Raw genomic sequence first — 17,214 nt, forward strand, 5'->3', positions numbered from 1 at the left:
ATGTAATAGAAGGGATACCCAGGGGTCTGTGTGTGGGGGTGGAGAATGAGATATGTCACTAGTACCATCTTTTTAAAACAATTTTTAAAATTTTTAAAATACCTCAAACAGAATATATATATCCACAGATATGCGTCTATATATAAAAGGTTTCCAAGCATCTAAAAACATCCATGCACAATTGTCTAAATGCCATATGTGCAATTGTTGATAACATTTGTAAAGTCCATTTGGATTACTGGAGGTAGGCAATTATAACTGCAGTGTTATAATACAAGTCTTTTAGCAACAATAAGGACATGAGAGGTCCATTTTCATTGACCATCAGTTAGTCTCTAGGAAGAAGAAGAAGAGTTGGTTTTTATATGCCTACTTTCTCTACCACTTAAGGGAGACTCAAACCGGCTTACAATCAGCTTCCCTTCCCCTCCCCATAACAGACACCGTGAGGTAGGTGAAGCTGAGAGGGAGTGACTTGCCCAAGGTCACCCAGCTGGCTTCATGTGTAGGAGTGGGGAAACAAATCATGTTCACCAAATTAGCCTCCGCCACTCATGTGGAGGAGTGGGGAATCAAACTTGGTTCTCCAGATAAGAGTCTACCACTCCAAACCACCGCTCTTTTCCACTACACCACGCTGGTTTTCTTTTAGTAAAAAGGGAAAGAAAAATAGTTTAAAAGTTCATGATCATCCTCAAAAACCAATGAATATTCTAATACAAAACTGATATGAGCAATTACTTCCTCAAAAAAAAAAAAAAAAAAGACTGAATAACTGGACAGGCCTAAAGCATAAGTTTAAGAGACGTGTCTTGTAATTTACAGTGCCAGCAACTAGGCCTTTACTTTTCTGTGTTAAGTGCTGACAAGTTGTTTCTGACCCAAGGTGACCCTATTTATTTACACACAAACATCAAAATACAACACATCACGTCCTCCAAAATGTCCTATTGTTAACAGCCTTGCTCAGGTCTTGCAAACTGAGGTCCGTGGCTTCCTTTATAGCGTCAATCCATCTCATGTAGGATCTTCCTCTTCTCCTGCTGCCTTCAATTTTTCCTGTCGGCAGCTCCGCCTCCAGAATGCCCTGGGAACACCTCCCAGGATGCCAACACGAGGACTTGTAATGTTGTTAACATTATCAATCGTTTCAAAACTGCTTTAAATTTCTCATTCTGCCAGGAGCCAGACACAATTGTTAAAATTAAATACCAATGTTAATGTTCCTCCAGATTTGAGGGCTCAGGCTCCCTTAATAATGTTGTAGTGAACTTGGGGGAAACCTCCCCCTCCCACACACACATCTCTGCCATGGCCGGCCATGCCTCCTAGCATTCCACCAAGCTGGAATACAGGTGGAAAGGCATGACAAAGATTGCTTAGCTGAGCTGATCCACATGCCACATCCCCCCCTCTCACCACACTAGTCAAAAAAAGACACTCACTAAAGGCAGGGAGCCCTACTTGAGAAATATTGTTTATCCCAAGCATCATCTCTTTATGGAAATAATGGTCAAAGCAGAAATACAAATTCAAAACCTTAATTTATTGTTAAGTTCTCCTCTCCTCTGTGCTTCAATTCCAGTGTTTTGCACATTAATAAATACACATTTGTTAAAAAAAATCCTCCAATGTCTATTCTGCCATACACTTTTCAAAAAATTGCAAAAAAATAGGTTCTTTTTCTCCTTCTGTGGTTAGCACAGCTGACGCTCTTGCAGTAACAGTTCTGATCAAAAACTACATCTTACTGGGGCAAAATATACACACAAATGTAAAACAGTTGCAACAGCATCATGCACACAACTGAGTGTGCTAGGTAGATAATTACACATTCAAAAACATTTTTACATCAAAATTCACACAGCACGAAAGCAAAATTTTTTAAAGAGCCTGACTCTTTCTCTCTCTCATCTAAAAGGCTTTCTGGTAAAAAAAAAAAAAACTTTTAAAATGTTAAAAATATTTGATTTTGTTAAAAAGATCAATTACATTACATTTTCATTTTTAAAATGTTTACAATGATATCTGCATGTAATTTATTAATGTGGAGTCCGTTGGTTGGATTGTGCTCAAAGATAAACACATTTAAGTTCCACTAACTTTGAAGACAGTGATTTAAGTACAAATGTAACATTGTAATGGAAATAAGTGTGACTTAAAACAGTGTTATTTGGCTGAAGCCTGGTTTGCTATTAAAAATAATGAATCAGTTACAAGAATATGTGACTTCTGAGATTCAATATAAATATGATGTAATACTGTATTTATTATTGTACAAATTATGAATTGTTAGACTGAACAAACCCACGTGATCTTCCATATACTGCAATTGCATCGGTCACTGCTTTCGAGAAATTTGGGGCTCTTAAGTCTTCAGGATGGTGGTCTTGCTTAACAATCACTGGGTGTGTATAGAGAGAACCAAACAACTCCCCCCGTTAATTTTACAATTTCTTCCTCAACAAATGCAAATTCTGTAGTGCAAAAAAGGCACTGCATGACCAGAGGTTTCAGATTATACTCCTGAGTGTAATACAAAGGCTTTATTGTATTTAATTCCCAACAAATATGTATTAATGGTTACATCAAGCAAAAAGTATGCCTGTGTGATCTGTAATTACATGAATTAGTTGAAATGTGATTTGTATCAGAGATTTACACTGGCCCTTTTTCTTGGTTATTTAAATCATGACTGGAAGCAGCTTAATTTAAAATCAGGCAACTCTACTTGAGAACATTTTTCAAACCCGTGCAGTCTAAGAGAGGAAGCTTACTGTTAGTTTTTACTTCATTTGCTGTAGCAAAACTCCTGAATCACATTTGGTCTGAACCTGCTTATTCTCAGAGCCAAACTACACATTATGGCAGCCACGGGTTCAACTCACAGCTGCGACTCCATTTTAGAGGAAAGTTAAGCCATGTAAAAATTGTTGTGAGGGCCCTAATCAGGTGCATGCTGCAGCAGCACCAGGCGACCTTGTTTCTTGCCCAGGCTTTTTCAAGTGCTGAAACAGCCCCCCACAGATGGACCCATGGCTGTATAACGTGTTGTTTGGCACTCACACTCAGACACCAGAAAGAAGAGACAATAGTTCTGTCATTTCAACTAATACTACACACCAAGTATATGCTGTTTAACCTACCCTGGAAAGGACTGATACCAAACAGTGTTTCACAAGCAATAAAACATGATCCGTAGGGAATTTCGCTTGGACGTAGCTCCAAAACAGAAGAGAATCAATGGGCCAGAGTTGGCTGTTATTATGCCAACGTACTGAACTTTAGTGAAGGTCCTCCAAAATGATCTTTAGGAACTTGCTTGAATCATTCTAGTTTGTGAATACATGAAGCTGCCTTGCCTTCTACTGAATCAGACCCTTGGTCTATCAAAGTCAGTATTGTCTACTCAGACCAGCAGCAGCTCTCCAGGGTCTCGGGCAGAGGTCTTTCACATCACCTACTTGCCTAGTCCCTTCAACTGGAGATGCCGAGGAATGAAGCTGGGACCTTCTGCATGCCAAGCAGATGCTCTGCCACTGAGTCACGGCCCCTTCCCTAATTTGTAAGTCCTGTGAAAACTCATCTTTTGGTGGAGAGGGCTCTAGATAAAGATTCCTGTTTATTTTTGTTGCATTGAGCTGATATGGCTACCATTCTTGAAGTATTTCCACAGAGGGGTGTTGAAGTTCCTCACAAAAATTGTGATGTTGCAAAGGAATTGTTAGTAGCTAGGCTTTGGGGTGGGAGGAGGGATTATGTAGCCCACTTCCAACCACTGACAAGAAAAAGTATGAGGATTTGAGAGGAGGGTGTCCTATTCCCACCTATTTCAATACAACCAGTGGGATCAAATCACTCTCTGGAGGTGAAAAGTATTGAGTTAGAGGGGCTTTTTCAAAAGCAGACATTATTAATGCAGCATTTTTATCAGTGTTCAAAATAATGGCTTGGGTCCCACAGATCTGCTCCACTCATAGTGGTTCCTTTCTGTGGTGCCTTTCCCTGATGGAAAAAATTAAATCTCAGCAATCCACAGACTAATAATATAAGGTAGGCCAGAAACATTATCCTCATATTGCAGATTTTATGTGTGGGGGGCAAAGGCACAAATCTAAAAGGATAATGGCGCCCAATGAGCTTATAGCTAGGAAAAATCCTAGCTTACGTTTTGCTGAATTTATGCTATTCATATGTGCCTTAGCATAACTTCATACCAAAGGGGCTTGCATAGGTGAAATACCCAATGGACTAGGCCCAGAAGCTGAAGGACTCATAGTCAAACCAAAAGGCATCCTCTGCAGAAGTAAATATTTACATTTCCCAAGCCTACTTTATAAACAGCTCAGAAAGAGAAGGCTAATAGACATTGCCAGTTATTTGGTTCAAACTTTTGTGTTTGCCTTGAAAGAGAAAGATTTCATTTAATTGAAAACTCTCTGTGAATGGCTGCTAAACCATTGAGGAATTTAACTGAAGCATAGACTTTTTTTTACTCTGCTTTGCAAGAAAAAAAGAGAAAGAAAGAAAGAAAGAAAGAAAGAAAGAAAGAAAGAAAGAAAGAAAGAAAGAAAGAAAGAAAGAAGCTGAATGCCCACTGAAAATAATTGTGTTGGTTGGCAGGAAAGATGGAAGTGAAAACTAGTGGCAACCAGCATCCATAGTTACACAAGTTTTACTTTGAAAATTAAATGCCAGTGTAAAATAATTAATTATAATAAGAATAATTTCAAAATCCAGGTAGACAGGATGAGAACTCCATAGCACAAAGAAAACATTTTTATGCAGATCAAGAATGGAAAAGGCCTGATTTGTCTTAGAAATCACCCACAGATTTTTGTTTGGCTGTTTGGGCTGAGGCTAAAAACATTAAAATATCCTTCAGATATTTCACACAATTTCAGAACATATCTGCTTATGAATGTCGATGCCTAAAGTCACTCAGTAGGCTCTTCTAAAACGACTTCCTAAGCAGAGTGACTTCAATGAACTTAGAAGGGTATCTCTCTCCTTAAGATAACCAAGTAAGTGATGTACAGGGCTAAGTTTCATGCAGATATTGATTATGCCTTTTGTTTCTTCTCATTCTCCCATATGCCAAGTTCAAGTACATTTGTGCTATTCCTTTTTTAATATAAAAAATATCAAAGCTCTTTCACAATTGCTCTCTTGCTATCAAATTTTTAAAAACCGGTATGTGAAATGTACAAAACAAAAGCCTTTCTTTTTTTAGAATCACCATACAAAATATATAAAATTATCTACAGCTATATATATATATATTTACATATATTTATATCAAAATGATGGTATTTTAAGACAAAACGTCCACCACAAGTTGGTGCTGAAGCTGGCAAAGGAATTAAAAGGGCACTTGGTGTGACGACTCCTTTCTCCTGAGTTCAGCGATCCCGGTGTCATCCGAACGAAACCCCGACCTATCTTTTGGATGGGTTTGCTGACGGGACGCCAAGAACAAGTCACTCATTAGTATGGACTGGCCTACTCCGCAGCCCTTGCAGCACTGCTATGGCTCTGTCCACTTTTCCAGACAGGAATCTTGTCCTGTAGTGTGTCCTCCTCATTGTCCCTGCATGTTTTGGCACAATTTACGCAGGCAGGCAGGCAGGCACTTGAGTGTGCTGTAAGTCAATCTATCACGCTCCTCCCAGTTAAACTGGGAGCATTGCAAGTATGCCATGATGAGAAACTTGCCCCAGATGCGACATCCTTGGCATCCTCATGACACAGCAAAGAAAATATGCCAAAATTGAGAGGTCCCAAGCAAGCGGCGTCTCAGCGGAGGAGTTCCAAGGTGCAACGGCTGTCACAATTTCCTGATGATTCAAATTGAAGTTTCATTACTGCCTCTGTTCGTGAGAAGAAGTAACCATGCAACTGAGGGTTAGAGGCCGAAAATTCTAAGCAAAACTGTCTTGGTCATTTTAGTACATGATCATGCAGGGGAACAGCCATGCTTTTACAGGTGAAGTTTCCTACAAAAAGGCTCATCTTTGTTGCAGTGTAAAGGTCAGTAAAGTGCTGAAAAGTACTGGTGGACCATGAACGGGATTGACATTCAAGTACCGAAATGGTCATTAAGTATTTGGCTAGAATAGGGGAAGGATTTTGGTTCCAACCCAGTTAAAGTTAGTTGTTGACTAAGTGCTAAGGATAGCAGTTGGCCTTAACTGAGCTATTACTGATTTCCTCCATTAGGCTCAACTAGATGACATGGTGGATACCAGCGAATGGCTCTTCAGATGTTTTTAATTGTCTTTCAAAGTAGTCCTGGATGGGTTTTAAACTGGATTAGGGTTGTGGCAGGGATTATTTTAACCTCCCCACCACATCTATATGCAACTGAATCCTTACTTATGACTAACTTCAGCTGCACAGGAGCCGTGAGGAGCTTTCACATTATATTTGGAATGTAATTCAAACATTTTGTTGAAGACCCTCCCTCCTCCCCACAAAAGCACAGATAAATTATTCTTGGCTAATTTTCTAATTGTGGGCTGCACCAACATGGATGGGATAAACTGCCCTTCTACAGCCCTTTCCTGTTTGTCACATCTGAGCAAAAGCAAAGAGTGGGCAAGAATCTTGCCTGGCCTCTCTCCGGCATGGCCACCTTCACTTTCTCAAACAGCTGAGTCACAGCACAGCTGTTAAAGAAGAAAAAAGTCCTGTTAAAAGATCTTAAAAGGGTGGTGGTGGGGGTGCTGCATCTTATCGCTGACATTTTGAAAGAGGTGCTAAGTTCCACCCCCTCCATAGATTGGCTGTGGCAGAGGCTTCACACAGAGGCTCTTCCTGCACCCCCTGCACTATTTCCCCTTTAATTTAGAGCAAAGGTGGTTTTTTCTTTGCTCTGTATTAAAGAGGAAAGTCCCAGGCACCCCGTGAGTCAAACTTATATAGAGCGCAATGCCTTTTGGAAGCTCCCCAGAAAAGCAGGGGAAAGTTGTGTTCCATCCAGGGAAAAATTCATGTGTGGAAACAGTCCTGGTCACTATCTTAAAAACAAACAAAGCCTACCTGTAGGTTACAATCAGGGACAGTCAGCTATCCTTATGTTTGGGATGACTGGCTCAAGCTAGATTTAGTCCCCATGGATTTTTAAAATAAAAATGAACCAGGATCCTGGGTGGAAGCCAACCTCTGCCTCCTCAATGACCACTCTTCTACCTCCTGACACTCTTCCCTGTCAGCATTTGTACCTTACATACTTCTCTCCCTCAATTTGGAATTTTTCCAGTAATGCTGCAAGTGGGGCAGGCCTAACACTTGCACAGGTTAACTGCAACAAAGTGAGGTCAGTGCTGCAGCAATGAAGTGGCACTAAGGTACTTTCGAGCTGCAGTTACTTATAGAGAGGATTAAAAGTGCTAAGTCCGCACAAACTAGGGAAGAACAGCAAACATGAGAAACTGGGGAGGGGTAGCCAGCAGGCACTCACTCAGAATCAGAGGTATCTGCCGTTACTGTCCCAACATGGACACTCATGGCCAATCCATTGATTTGCTCAGGAGGCTGGTCTCGTCTTGGGTTTTTGATTGTGACCCCGGAATCTGACGTGCAGCGGACTCCGTTGTTTGTCCCAATGGAAGTTGTTTTGGACGAGAGAGTGGTTTGATTATAATCTGACAGTTTTTCCCGTAGCCGATTCTTCATGTTTTTGTCTACTAATGGAGGAGGGTAGGTGACTTTATTTTTCAGTATGCCTAAGGTGGGGGGGAAAGGAAGCAATGAGATTTTTTTTTTAAGTGGCCAAACCCATATTTATTAACAAGGCTATTCTTCATGCCTTTTTAGTAAAGTTCAGCTTTGTAATTTCTGTAGTTCTCAGAAGATGGCTGATACTCACCAGGATGTTATTCCACCTACAGGATGAAGCAGTCTAAACGTGAACAATGTTAGGACCCAAGTCTGATCCTTCTCCACTTTTGGATACAAATTATAGTAATGAGGTTCGAAGGATAAAAACAAAGCTGAGCAAGTCACCCACACTCTGAAGAATCCAACAAAGTCCTTCTGCTAAGTGCTTTGAGGACTACTGAGACACCAGGCAAAAGCAAACTTGCCCTTGCCAGTGAGTTTACACACAACAGGGAGCTGCAGCCATCACAGCTCCTTTCATGGACAAGTCCAGCTCCACGTTTCCCAGGGGTGGAATGTTGGGGGGAGGCTGGCAGTCGAAGACAGAGAGAAGCAGGAGAGCAGGTCAATCTGAAAAGGAGGATTCTGCGACTGTGAAGGAAGCAGCCTGTGTTATAGCTGACTTCTGAGAACTTTGTAATTTGGGCCTGCAGGAGTGATCTGGGATTATACATTCAAGTATTAGGAACAATGTATTGTTGTGTTTGAGTCATCCCTGCTGTTGAAGTTGTAAATAAAAACTAACTCCATTTTCTCTTTTTACTCCCTGTTGATTGGATGACTAGTGTTTCAGGGAAAATATCACAGATACGCCAACCTTAATGGCCGTGGGTGGTTAATTTAATTAAATACACAGTAACAGCAAATAAGGGGGAAAAGTATCAGGTTCTCTGACTCTAAACGTCCTGTGGAATAACTGGGTGAGGAATGGATAATAAAGGGAACTGGGCTGCTCTGTCTGGAGATGACTCTGGGAAAGAGGAGAGGGGGGAGTCAATGTTTATTAAAGGGAGATGAGATGGGTGGTGAATTGTGAGTGCCCTGACCTGCTGTTGTACCTAAATCTGTGTGAGGAATGATTCGTGGTGGAGGCAGAGTGGTTCACACTCCCTACCATACTTCTATATGGAAAGTGCACTTCCAGTCTGTTTCTACATCCACATCCACTCACACACACACACGCACACACACCATTTTTAGGTGTACATCTAAAGCAGATCTTGCATGAAGGGGTCCCAAACCACAATCTCCCAAGAGCTTAATTTGGTGACTTTTCCCTTTTTTATTGTAATGCAACTTCTTGTTACCTTTCCTTTGTTCTGGCTGGAGGTTGTTCTTCTGGGCTAGTGGCTTGTTCTCCTTCTGCTGCCCTTCATTCTCTTGGTCATGCAGGACCTCACTGCTGTGGTTTACTTGGTTTTCCCGATGGAGCTCCACATTAACTTTGGTCTCCACCTTGAGCTTCTGCTTAGCACTTGGGTCCTCGCCATCGCTGGCTGTGATGCCTTCTGAAGGCCAATAGGGCTTCACGTGGTTGGGAACAGAATCAACTGCAGAGCACACACAAAAAAAGCAAACCAAAGGAAAAAAAGACCTCAGTTGGGAAACTTTCAGAGAGCCTTCGACAGCTTCTTGTACTCTCAGCAGCATTTTCTGGAAACCATTTTTGACAGAAACAAAACTAATCCAACTGTCTTCAGTCATTCATTAATAAACTTTTCATACAGTGCAAACATTTCTTACATCAGTCAGGGTAAACCAAAATGGGTTATGCATAATCTCAGTCTTAGGATCAAGGAGGCCCCTGCCTTCTATCTCGGCTTCTCCAGCTACCTGGAAACCTGCATTCCACAAAGGCCGAGTGCTTTGGGGAAGAACGAGGCATCCTTTGCTCACTGCTGTACCTACCATGTATAAGCACCCCCCCCCCAAATGTGTGTGTGTTAAGTGCTTTCAAGCTGCTTCTGACTTATGGCGACCCTGTAAATTAATGACCTCCAAAATGTCCTATTGTTAACAGCCTTGCTCCGATCATGCAAACTGAGGACTGTGGCTTCCTCGATTGAGTCAATCCATCTCATGTTGGGTTGTTCTCTTTTCCTGCTGCCTACAACTTTCCCTAACATTACTGTCCTTTCTGGCGACTCTTGTCTTCTCATAACATGAAGGAAGTATGATAGCCTTGGTTTAGTCATTTTAGCTTCTAGGGAGAGTTCAGGCTTGATTTAATCGAGAAACTACTGATTTTTTCTTTCTGGCATTCAATGGTATCCATAAAACTCTCCACCACCACCTCATTTCAAAAGAATCAACTTTCTTCTTGTCAGCTTTTTTCATTGTCCAACTTTCACACCCACCCATAGTAATGAGGAATACTATGGTATGAATGATCTTGATCTTGGTCATCAGTGACACGTCCTGACACTTAAGGATCTTTTTCTAGTTCCTTCATGGCTGCCCTGCCCAGTCTCAATCTCCTTCTGATTTCTTGGTTGCAGTCTCCCTTTCGGTTGATGGAGCCAAGGAACAGAAAGTCTTTAACAATTGTAATGACTTCATTTTCAACCTTAAAGTTGAGTAATTCAGTTATTACTGTTGTCTTCTTGATGTTCAGCTGTAATCCTGCTGTGGTATTTCTGCTTTAACCTTCATCAGTAGTCATTTCAAGTCTTCCTGTTTTCTGCCAGTAATGTGGTGTCATCTGCATATCTCAAATTGTTAATGTTCCTTCTATCAATTTTCACTCCACCTTCATCGAAATCTAGTCCAGTTTTTCTTATGATGTGCTCTATGTACAGACTGAACAGACAGGGAACTAAACACATCCTTGTCTGACCCCCCCTCCAAAAAAACACCCTCCAGTATTCTTACTTCTCAAGCAACACAATTAGGAATTTCAGCACTGACAATGCACTCACTGAAAAATTAAACTCTTGTTTGTGTGCTAGGAGCAGCAAATAATTCCCAAGGATGAAATCCTAATTGTACATTATACTTAAAAAGTAAAAGGTTTGATGAATTAAGAAGCTATCCTTTATCTCCTGTTATATGTAAATTTGAATATTGTACGATATGTTACATTGATACATCAAAGGATTTCTGTATACTCAAGGGAGTGGGGGGGGATGTCTGCAAATTTTCCCCTCCCGTAGCAGACCTCCAACCCTCCCATGCTATTCCTGGGTGTCCTTTGACCCAGGAAGCAGCATTATGGGGGACATTTTGGGCTGCAGTTGGGAGGGGGGGGAGACAGGAAAGATGCACTGCGTGGATGGTAATCCCTTCCATCCACAAAAACCTTTTTGGGCAAATGGTGGCCAAACGGTGCATTTTGCTTTTGTTGTCCTGTTCACACACACGTGGTTTTACAAACTGAGAACCTGAACCAAAAAATAGGGAGCTGTCTAGGACCAGGCTTTGACCAACTTAACTGTGTGGGACTTTAAACATGTCTTCTAAGAGGAAGACCGTGATATTCTCTGAAGCACATCACATTGACACTCTTGGTTATTTTTGAATCCATGCACACAGGCTGTTACACTTTTACCTTTGGGGGTGCTATGCAGGGGACCCCGCTCATTGTTCTTTCCAGAGTTCCATTTCTTCTCTGTTTCAATAACATCATCTTCACTGTCAGATGAGTGGGAGGAGGCATATGAGCTGCTGTGTTCATCAAGTGACAACTCGCTGTCAGAATCGGAATCATGATCTGTGTACGTAAAGAGAGCTTTACTAATGGGCAACCTGAATGAACAGTGAGGACTAAAATCAAGAGGCACTTTTGACTTCCAGATGCTAATATTCCCTATATGCAACAAGAGAGTCATGTAAGACTGCTATGAAGAATTCTCAGTATAAGAATTCTCTATCTTGCGCTTTGGTTCATAATCTCAGTGTCTCAGTATGCATATATGGACTTTATGATTTGGGAGCCCATATTTACACAGACCCAATTTGCATGATTCTTTCCCCTCCAAAAAATGGAAGGGAGAAGATCATGTGAATCAGGTCTATGGTACATGTACTGTCCTCTCAACACACTGGAGGGCCTTGTCCAACAAATTGTGTGCTGGAGGGCCTTGTCCAACAAATTGGATCCTGCAGAGTAGCCTTATATACACAGTTTTTGCAGCTTCACTGCTCTGAAAACTGACTTGCAGTCACATCCCAAGTTAGCCCTGATGTAAAATTGAAGTCCAGACGTTTCTTCCTGACTTATTCAATGGTATGTGAGAATCACATGAACAGCCATATTCTTTTTTATGGGCTTAAGGGTGCTAAAACTGAGCAGACCATGAAAGAAACATTTATGTATATATTAAAATGTGGCTGGAGGGGAGCAAAGACTGCTTGTTGTAGATAATTACCTGAACTCTACAATAATCTTTGGAGGTCCTTCTTTGTGTACCCCCACCTTCTGAGATTTGGTGGGTGGCACCCCGGGAGAGGGCCCTCTCAGTAGTGGCACCAAAACTCTGAAACTCTCTCCCCAGGGAGATTTCTCTGTTCCTTTCTGTTGCCAGTGGGTGAAAACTCATGTTTGTTTGTTTGCCATTCCCTCAGTGATCCCTCCTTCCTGCCCAATGTTATTAATTGTTTTTATGTTTGGTATGTATTTTAGCTCTGGTTTTAACTGTTCTAATGATAGGTTTTTTTGGGGGGGTTGATATTTAAAATGTGATTTTGTTGTGTTTGTTTTAATATGTTAGCCACCTTGGTGGCCCTTGTGAGGGCAGAAAGGCGGGATATAGATTTTGTAAAATAAACAAACAAACAATTAATTCTTATCCGAAATCCTTCTTACCATTGGATTTTGAGGGCTTTCTGTGGAAGATGGAAGAATCGCCATCTGCATGACCAGCCCTTGCTTGGCTTGATGAGACGCTGAGCTTCTGGGCAGCTTCGTCTCTAAAGATAAAGAGTTTCCTAGTCAGTATATTGACAGGCGAACTAACACCAGTAGCATACCTGAATTTCTAGTACACTCTATCAAACGCAATATTCTGCCTGTAGTGTTAGTGCAGCCAGTGTCGTAATCATCCGATTTTCTTCAAATGGGCTAATTCAATTCCATGACAATGACAAACAAGCAAAGGTATCAGTACACAAAACCAATCTGGAGAGCTGTGAGGCAAGGATAACTTAAGCAAAACTTGATGCAGAAATTGCGATGATTTTTTTTTTGTCATTAGAAAAAGCAACATAAAGCGAAAAGGAAAGGCCAGAAAGCCATGCACCACCACCAGATTACCTGAGGATATAAGCAAGGTAGCTATTGTGACTCTTGGCTGACCTGACGGTGCTTTCTAGGGAGACTGTGGATTCCCCAAGAGTGGTGCGATACATATTTGGCTCCTCTATATATGTATCATTACAGTTCAGGGACCGCTAAGAGGAGGGAAAAAACATAATGACAAATGTTAACCCATAAACCAGCCTTTTTCTTTTAGGAATTACCCCAACAGGAAATCTAGAAATACAATCAGATTACAGCTAAGATTTACGCACAGCATACAACTAAACTTTAGTGATACCATTTCCAACCATGTAGTGTGTGTGAGTTTGTGTATGGGAAAGGAATACATGATTTAATACTCCACTGTAAAAAACAACAACACAACCCCCCTCTAAAAACCTGCTTTCTTTCTCTCTCCCCCCCTCCTTCCTCTGGGTATTGAGTTGATGTGTGTGTGTGTGTGTGTGTGTGTGTGTGGAGATGACAGAAGTTGTTGGAATGCTCTGTTTATACTGTGATGCTGCAAACATAATTAAATAGTAACAAAAAGGAAGGCTTCTGTATCAAGCAGACCTTCTAGTATGATCATTGCTTTTAACAATCAAACATATTACAAACAAGAAAACATTATAGTGTTCTTTTAAAAGGAGCAACCCCTGAAAGCAACCAGCTGCTTTTATTTCTTCACTTTCGCAGGCCAAATGCACAAATGCATACTGTTAAAAAGGAATTAGAAAAATTATGGGATATACAACTTACAATTAACACCCCAACTACATTTGTAAAAACTCTCCAGTCCCAAAAGCGAAATGCTAAGAACACAAAGGCCTCAAAAGCTTGTTATTTTGCATGCTAAAGCCAAGATGTATTTCTGAACCATGGCAAAGATACCAGATACAATTTGGCATGAGCAAATGTGTCAGAATGCATCATGATTAGAAGAAAGTGGAAGGAAACTCCTTTGCAATATGATTTCTTACAGTTAATAATGTGGCTCTTGTCGTTGTAGAATCATCTGGAAGTGGCTTCTTTCCAGTGAAAGTATTCTTCAAATGTTTCCTGACTTCCTTATTGAAGATACAGTGGAAGAAAAAGATGAACAGCCCCTAGATTTTTTTGAGATGGGACCAGGAAGTGAAGGGGGGAAGAGAAAACATATGACACATTACAGTCTCATCCCTTCTTAATGAAAAAATAAAATCTGGGTTTTCTGCCAAATCATCTCTTTGATGATCTTGCAAGGTGGCTTTGTTGAATATGATTAAAATAGGCATGACCAAATTGCATGTAACTCTTTCCAGTCCCACTATTCTCCTAGACTGCCTAGAGATCATTGACAAATTGGCACAGGCTGAGCCTGGGTGCCTTGCACTGACTATGATGAGAGCTACACTCCCTTAAGGGGCAGATAATAAGAACAGAAGGAAGAGATGGTATACACAAATCTGTTGTCAGGGACTGGGGAGAAGGGAAGAGATGCTTACCAAGCTCTACTAAAAGAAAACCAAAGTATGGTATTAACATGGTTTTAATGTATTTTATTATGCTCTGGCTTTTCAATAAAGTATTATCACGGTGATTTACAGAACCCCCCCCCCCACACACAAAATAACAGAATGCATGGGAATAATTCCCAGATGAAATGCCACCAGTCCCCTTTTGATTGGATTCTGTGACTGAAGGAACTATATTTCAAGACAAATTCAACAGGCAGATCCTGAACATCAGCACGTAGGCTAGTAGTAAATCGCCATTTCAGTGCAATAGTATGTCATACATTACAAATTTTTCAAGCAATTCAAACAATTGCCAAAAGATAAATCTTCAGTCAAAAGATAAATCTTCAAAGGTTCACAGTCTAATCTCTTACTAGAAAATATAAACTGCAACTGAAAAGTCTATTAGAACACAGTCCAACTGCTGTAGTAGTCAAAACAAGTACAGCTAAATATGTAGAAAGAAGCCTGTGGCCCAATCTGGCACTGTGGACATTGCAACAGGAGATAAATGATACGCCTTTAAGACAGAATTTTCTAACTTACCTGTAAACAGCTGAAGATGGCAAAGAGGTAGTGGAATGTCATGACATCGCTGTTTACTGCCATCAGCCCCAGCAACCAGGTGGCACTTATCAAGAGAAGCAGGAGGAAAGCTGTACGTAGTACAGAGCTAGATAAAACCACACAATCATTTTTAGTGGTCCATTTTATATTGCAGTCCCTTGCACATGCTCTCCCATTCTCAACCCACCCTGCATTCTAAAAGAACAGACATCTATACTGATAGTAAAAAATACAAAACTAAATGCTAGCTTTCTGTCATACCATTGCCATATCACCTTTGCAAAAGGTGAGAGAGAGAGAGGGAGGGAGGGAGGAAGAGAGAGATAACAGCCCTAGGGAATGTAACAATATGCTTTCTTTGCCTTTCTATTCCTTCCCCTTTTCTTTATCACTAGAAATCACCAATATTTGCATCCTAGCATACAGTTAGTGAATTATAAGATACTCCATTGTATAGGATCACTCACTGCTTCTCCACCACTGAGTAAAATGTGAAGACTAGCCTTTAATTTGCTCAAAGACAGTGAGACAAATTTCTAGGCTTGACAAGAAAACAGTGTTAATTATGTCTTAAGGTTTTCTCTGCTTGCTTATGTCCCAGAGGAACTATGCTGTTAAAGGAAGTGTAATAGTCAAGTCTAGCTAGAGGGTACTTCTTATACCATCTCTCAGTGCGTAAATCACCATAGCAATACTATAAATAAAAATGAGTTGTAGTGGGGATCACATAGGATAAAGGTGTAAGAAATTACAAAATTAGGGACTGACACTCAACTAGATTAAGGGAGCAAACCTAAGCAGCTTTATCCAGAAGTAAGTTCCAAGTAAGACTTAAAGTAAATCCATGGGCTTGCTCCCTGGAAAGTGTTCTTAAGACTGCAGTCTAATAATGCAGTCCTAAACAGAGTTACACCCTTCTAGGCCCAGTGACGCCTATGCATCTCCAGTTATAGGACCAGGCAGTAAGTGAGGTGAAAAGTTCTGTACCTGAGACCCTGGAGAGGTGCTACTGGTCTGAGTAGACAATACTGACCTTGATGGACCAATGGTCATACTCAGTATAAGGCAACTTCATGTGTGTTCAACAATCAAAGTTTTCTTTAACAGGAGGAAAACTGTGACACGGGTGAAGTTCCACTTGGAAGACATGATCTCCCTGCATGATCACTGCTCAGAAGTATTTCCTTTCAGCTACAAACTTACATGACTCCAGTTTTCTCCAGTGAACGCTGCCTTCGTCTGCATGATGCTTTCACTGCCAGTATGAAGATTACGATGTTGATCTTGAAGGGAAAAAAATAAATATGGCTCAAAATGCTATTTGAGATTTGATTTTCTTCTATGAATTTACCAAACTGCCCTCAATTCTGCAAAGCTAAGAACTCCTCCCTCAACATTATACCTTGCTTTCATAATTCAAGGCACTTTGAATCAGCTACAAGCTGTGTTGAGGTCCTGTCCCTGTAGTAAAACAGGCTTTCTAAAGCAACCCTAAGGATCAAGCTTAGTCAACAGGCTGAATCAAAAAAGAAAAGAAAACCTTGTACTTACACAAGCCAGCTGTCACTGGGAATGCTGCTTTTCAAGATTTTGACCACTGACCAGTTTAAAAAGAAACCCTACATTTTTAGCTAGCAGTGATAAAGACATCACTAAAAGCTTTCTTCATTTGCAGCAATGGCAGCCATCACATAATTTCATACTACTAAGATTTCTTACAGATTTAGGATTAATTATCAATGGTAACAGGTATATTTGGTTTATATTAGGAGAAGCATACAAAATGTGAACATGGAGATTGTCGAAGGCTCAGACTGCATGACAGATATAATTTCAGTTCTGCAAACGCTACACGGTGTCACCTTTGCAATACTTACAACCACAACAATCGCAATGGGCCCTGCGAAGCTCCAGATGAGGGTATCATGGACAGAGAGCCAGCAGAAATCTGGGTTCCCATAGCCCTTTGGATCCAGACCCACTGCAAGGCCTATAGTGCAACACAAAAGAGGGAAAAATTCTCTGATGTGTGGAATCCACAAACAACATTCAAGATTCATATTCAGAATCACTTCATAGAGTACTGAATAGCTATTATGTAAAAGAAGAAGAACTGGTTTTTATACCGTTTTCTCTACAGTAAAGAGTCTCCAAGTGGATTACAATTATAAGGAGGGTGCCTCCCCCCTCCCCCCACAACAGGCACCTTTTGAGGTAGGTGGAGATGAGAGAACATAAGAAAAGCCATGCTGG

The 17,214-nt window shown here is 40.9% G+C and overlaps 1 protein-coding gene across 1 annotated transcript in view; it reads right to left on the minus strand.

Moving 5' to 3' along the window:
• Positions 1-5,797: 5,797 nt before the first annotated feature.
• CELSR1 (cadherin EGF LAG seven-pass G-type receptor 1) overlaps positions 5,798-17,214 on the minus strand; it is a 190,872-nt gene continuing 179,455 nt past the window's right edge. Inside the window, exons 26-35 of the mRNA XM_056846844.1 lie at positions 16,839-16,951; positions 16,165-16,244; positions 14,941-15,067; positions 13,879-14,004; positions 12,914-13,050; positions 12,467-12,570; positions 11,210-11,371; positions 8,970-9,212; positions 7,463-7,727; positions 5,798-5,870 (exon numbers count right to left, since the gene is read on the minus strand). Of these exons, the coding sequence (XP_056702822.1) occupies positions 5,846-5,870; positions 7,463-7,727; positions 8,970-9,212; positions 11,210-11,371; positions 12,467-12,570; positions 12,914-13,050; positions 13,879-14,004; positions 14,941-15,067; positions 16,165-16,244; positions 16,839-16,951 (1,382 nt within the window). The 3' untranslated portion in view covers positions 5,798-5,845. The remainder of the gene's footprint in view (positions 5,871-7,462; positions 7,728-8,969; positions 9,213-11,209; positions 11,372-12,466; positions 12,571-12,913; positions 13,051-13,878; positions 14,005-14,940; positions 15,068-16,164; positions 16,245-16,838; positions 16,952-17,214) is intronic.

This window comes from Euleptes europaea, chromosome 3, assembly GCF_029931775.1.
Source record: "Euleptes europaea isolate rEulEur1 chromosome 3, rEulEur1.hap1, whole genome shotgun sequence".
Lineage (NCBI taxonomy): Eukaryota > Metazoa > Chordata > Lepidosauria > Squamata > Sphaerodactylidae > Euleptes > Euleptes europaea.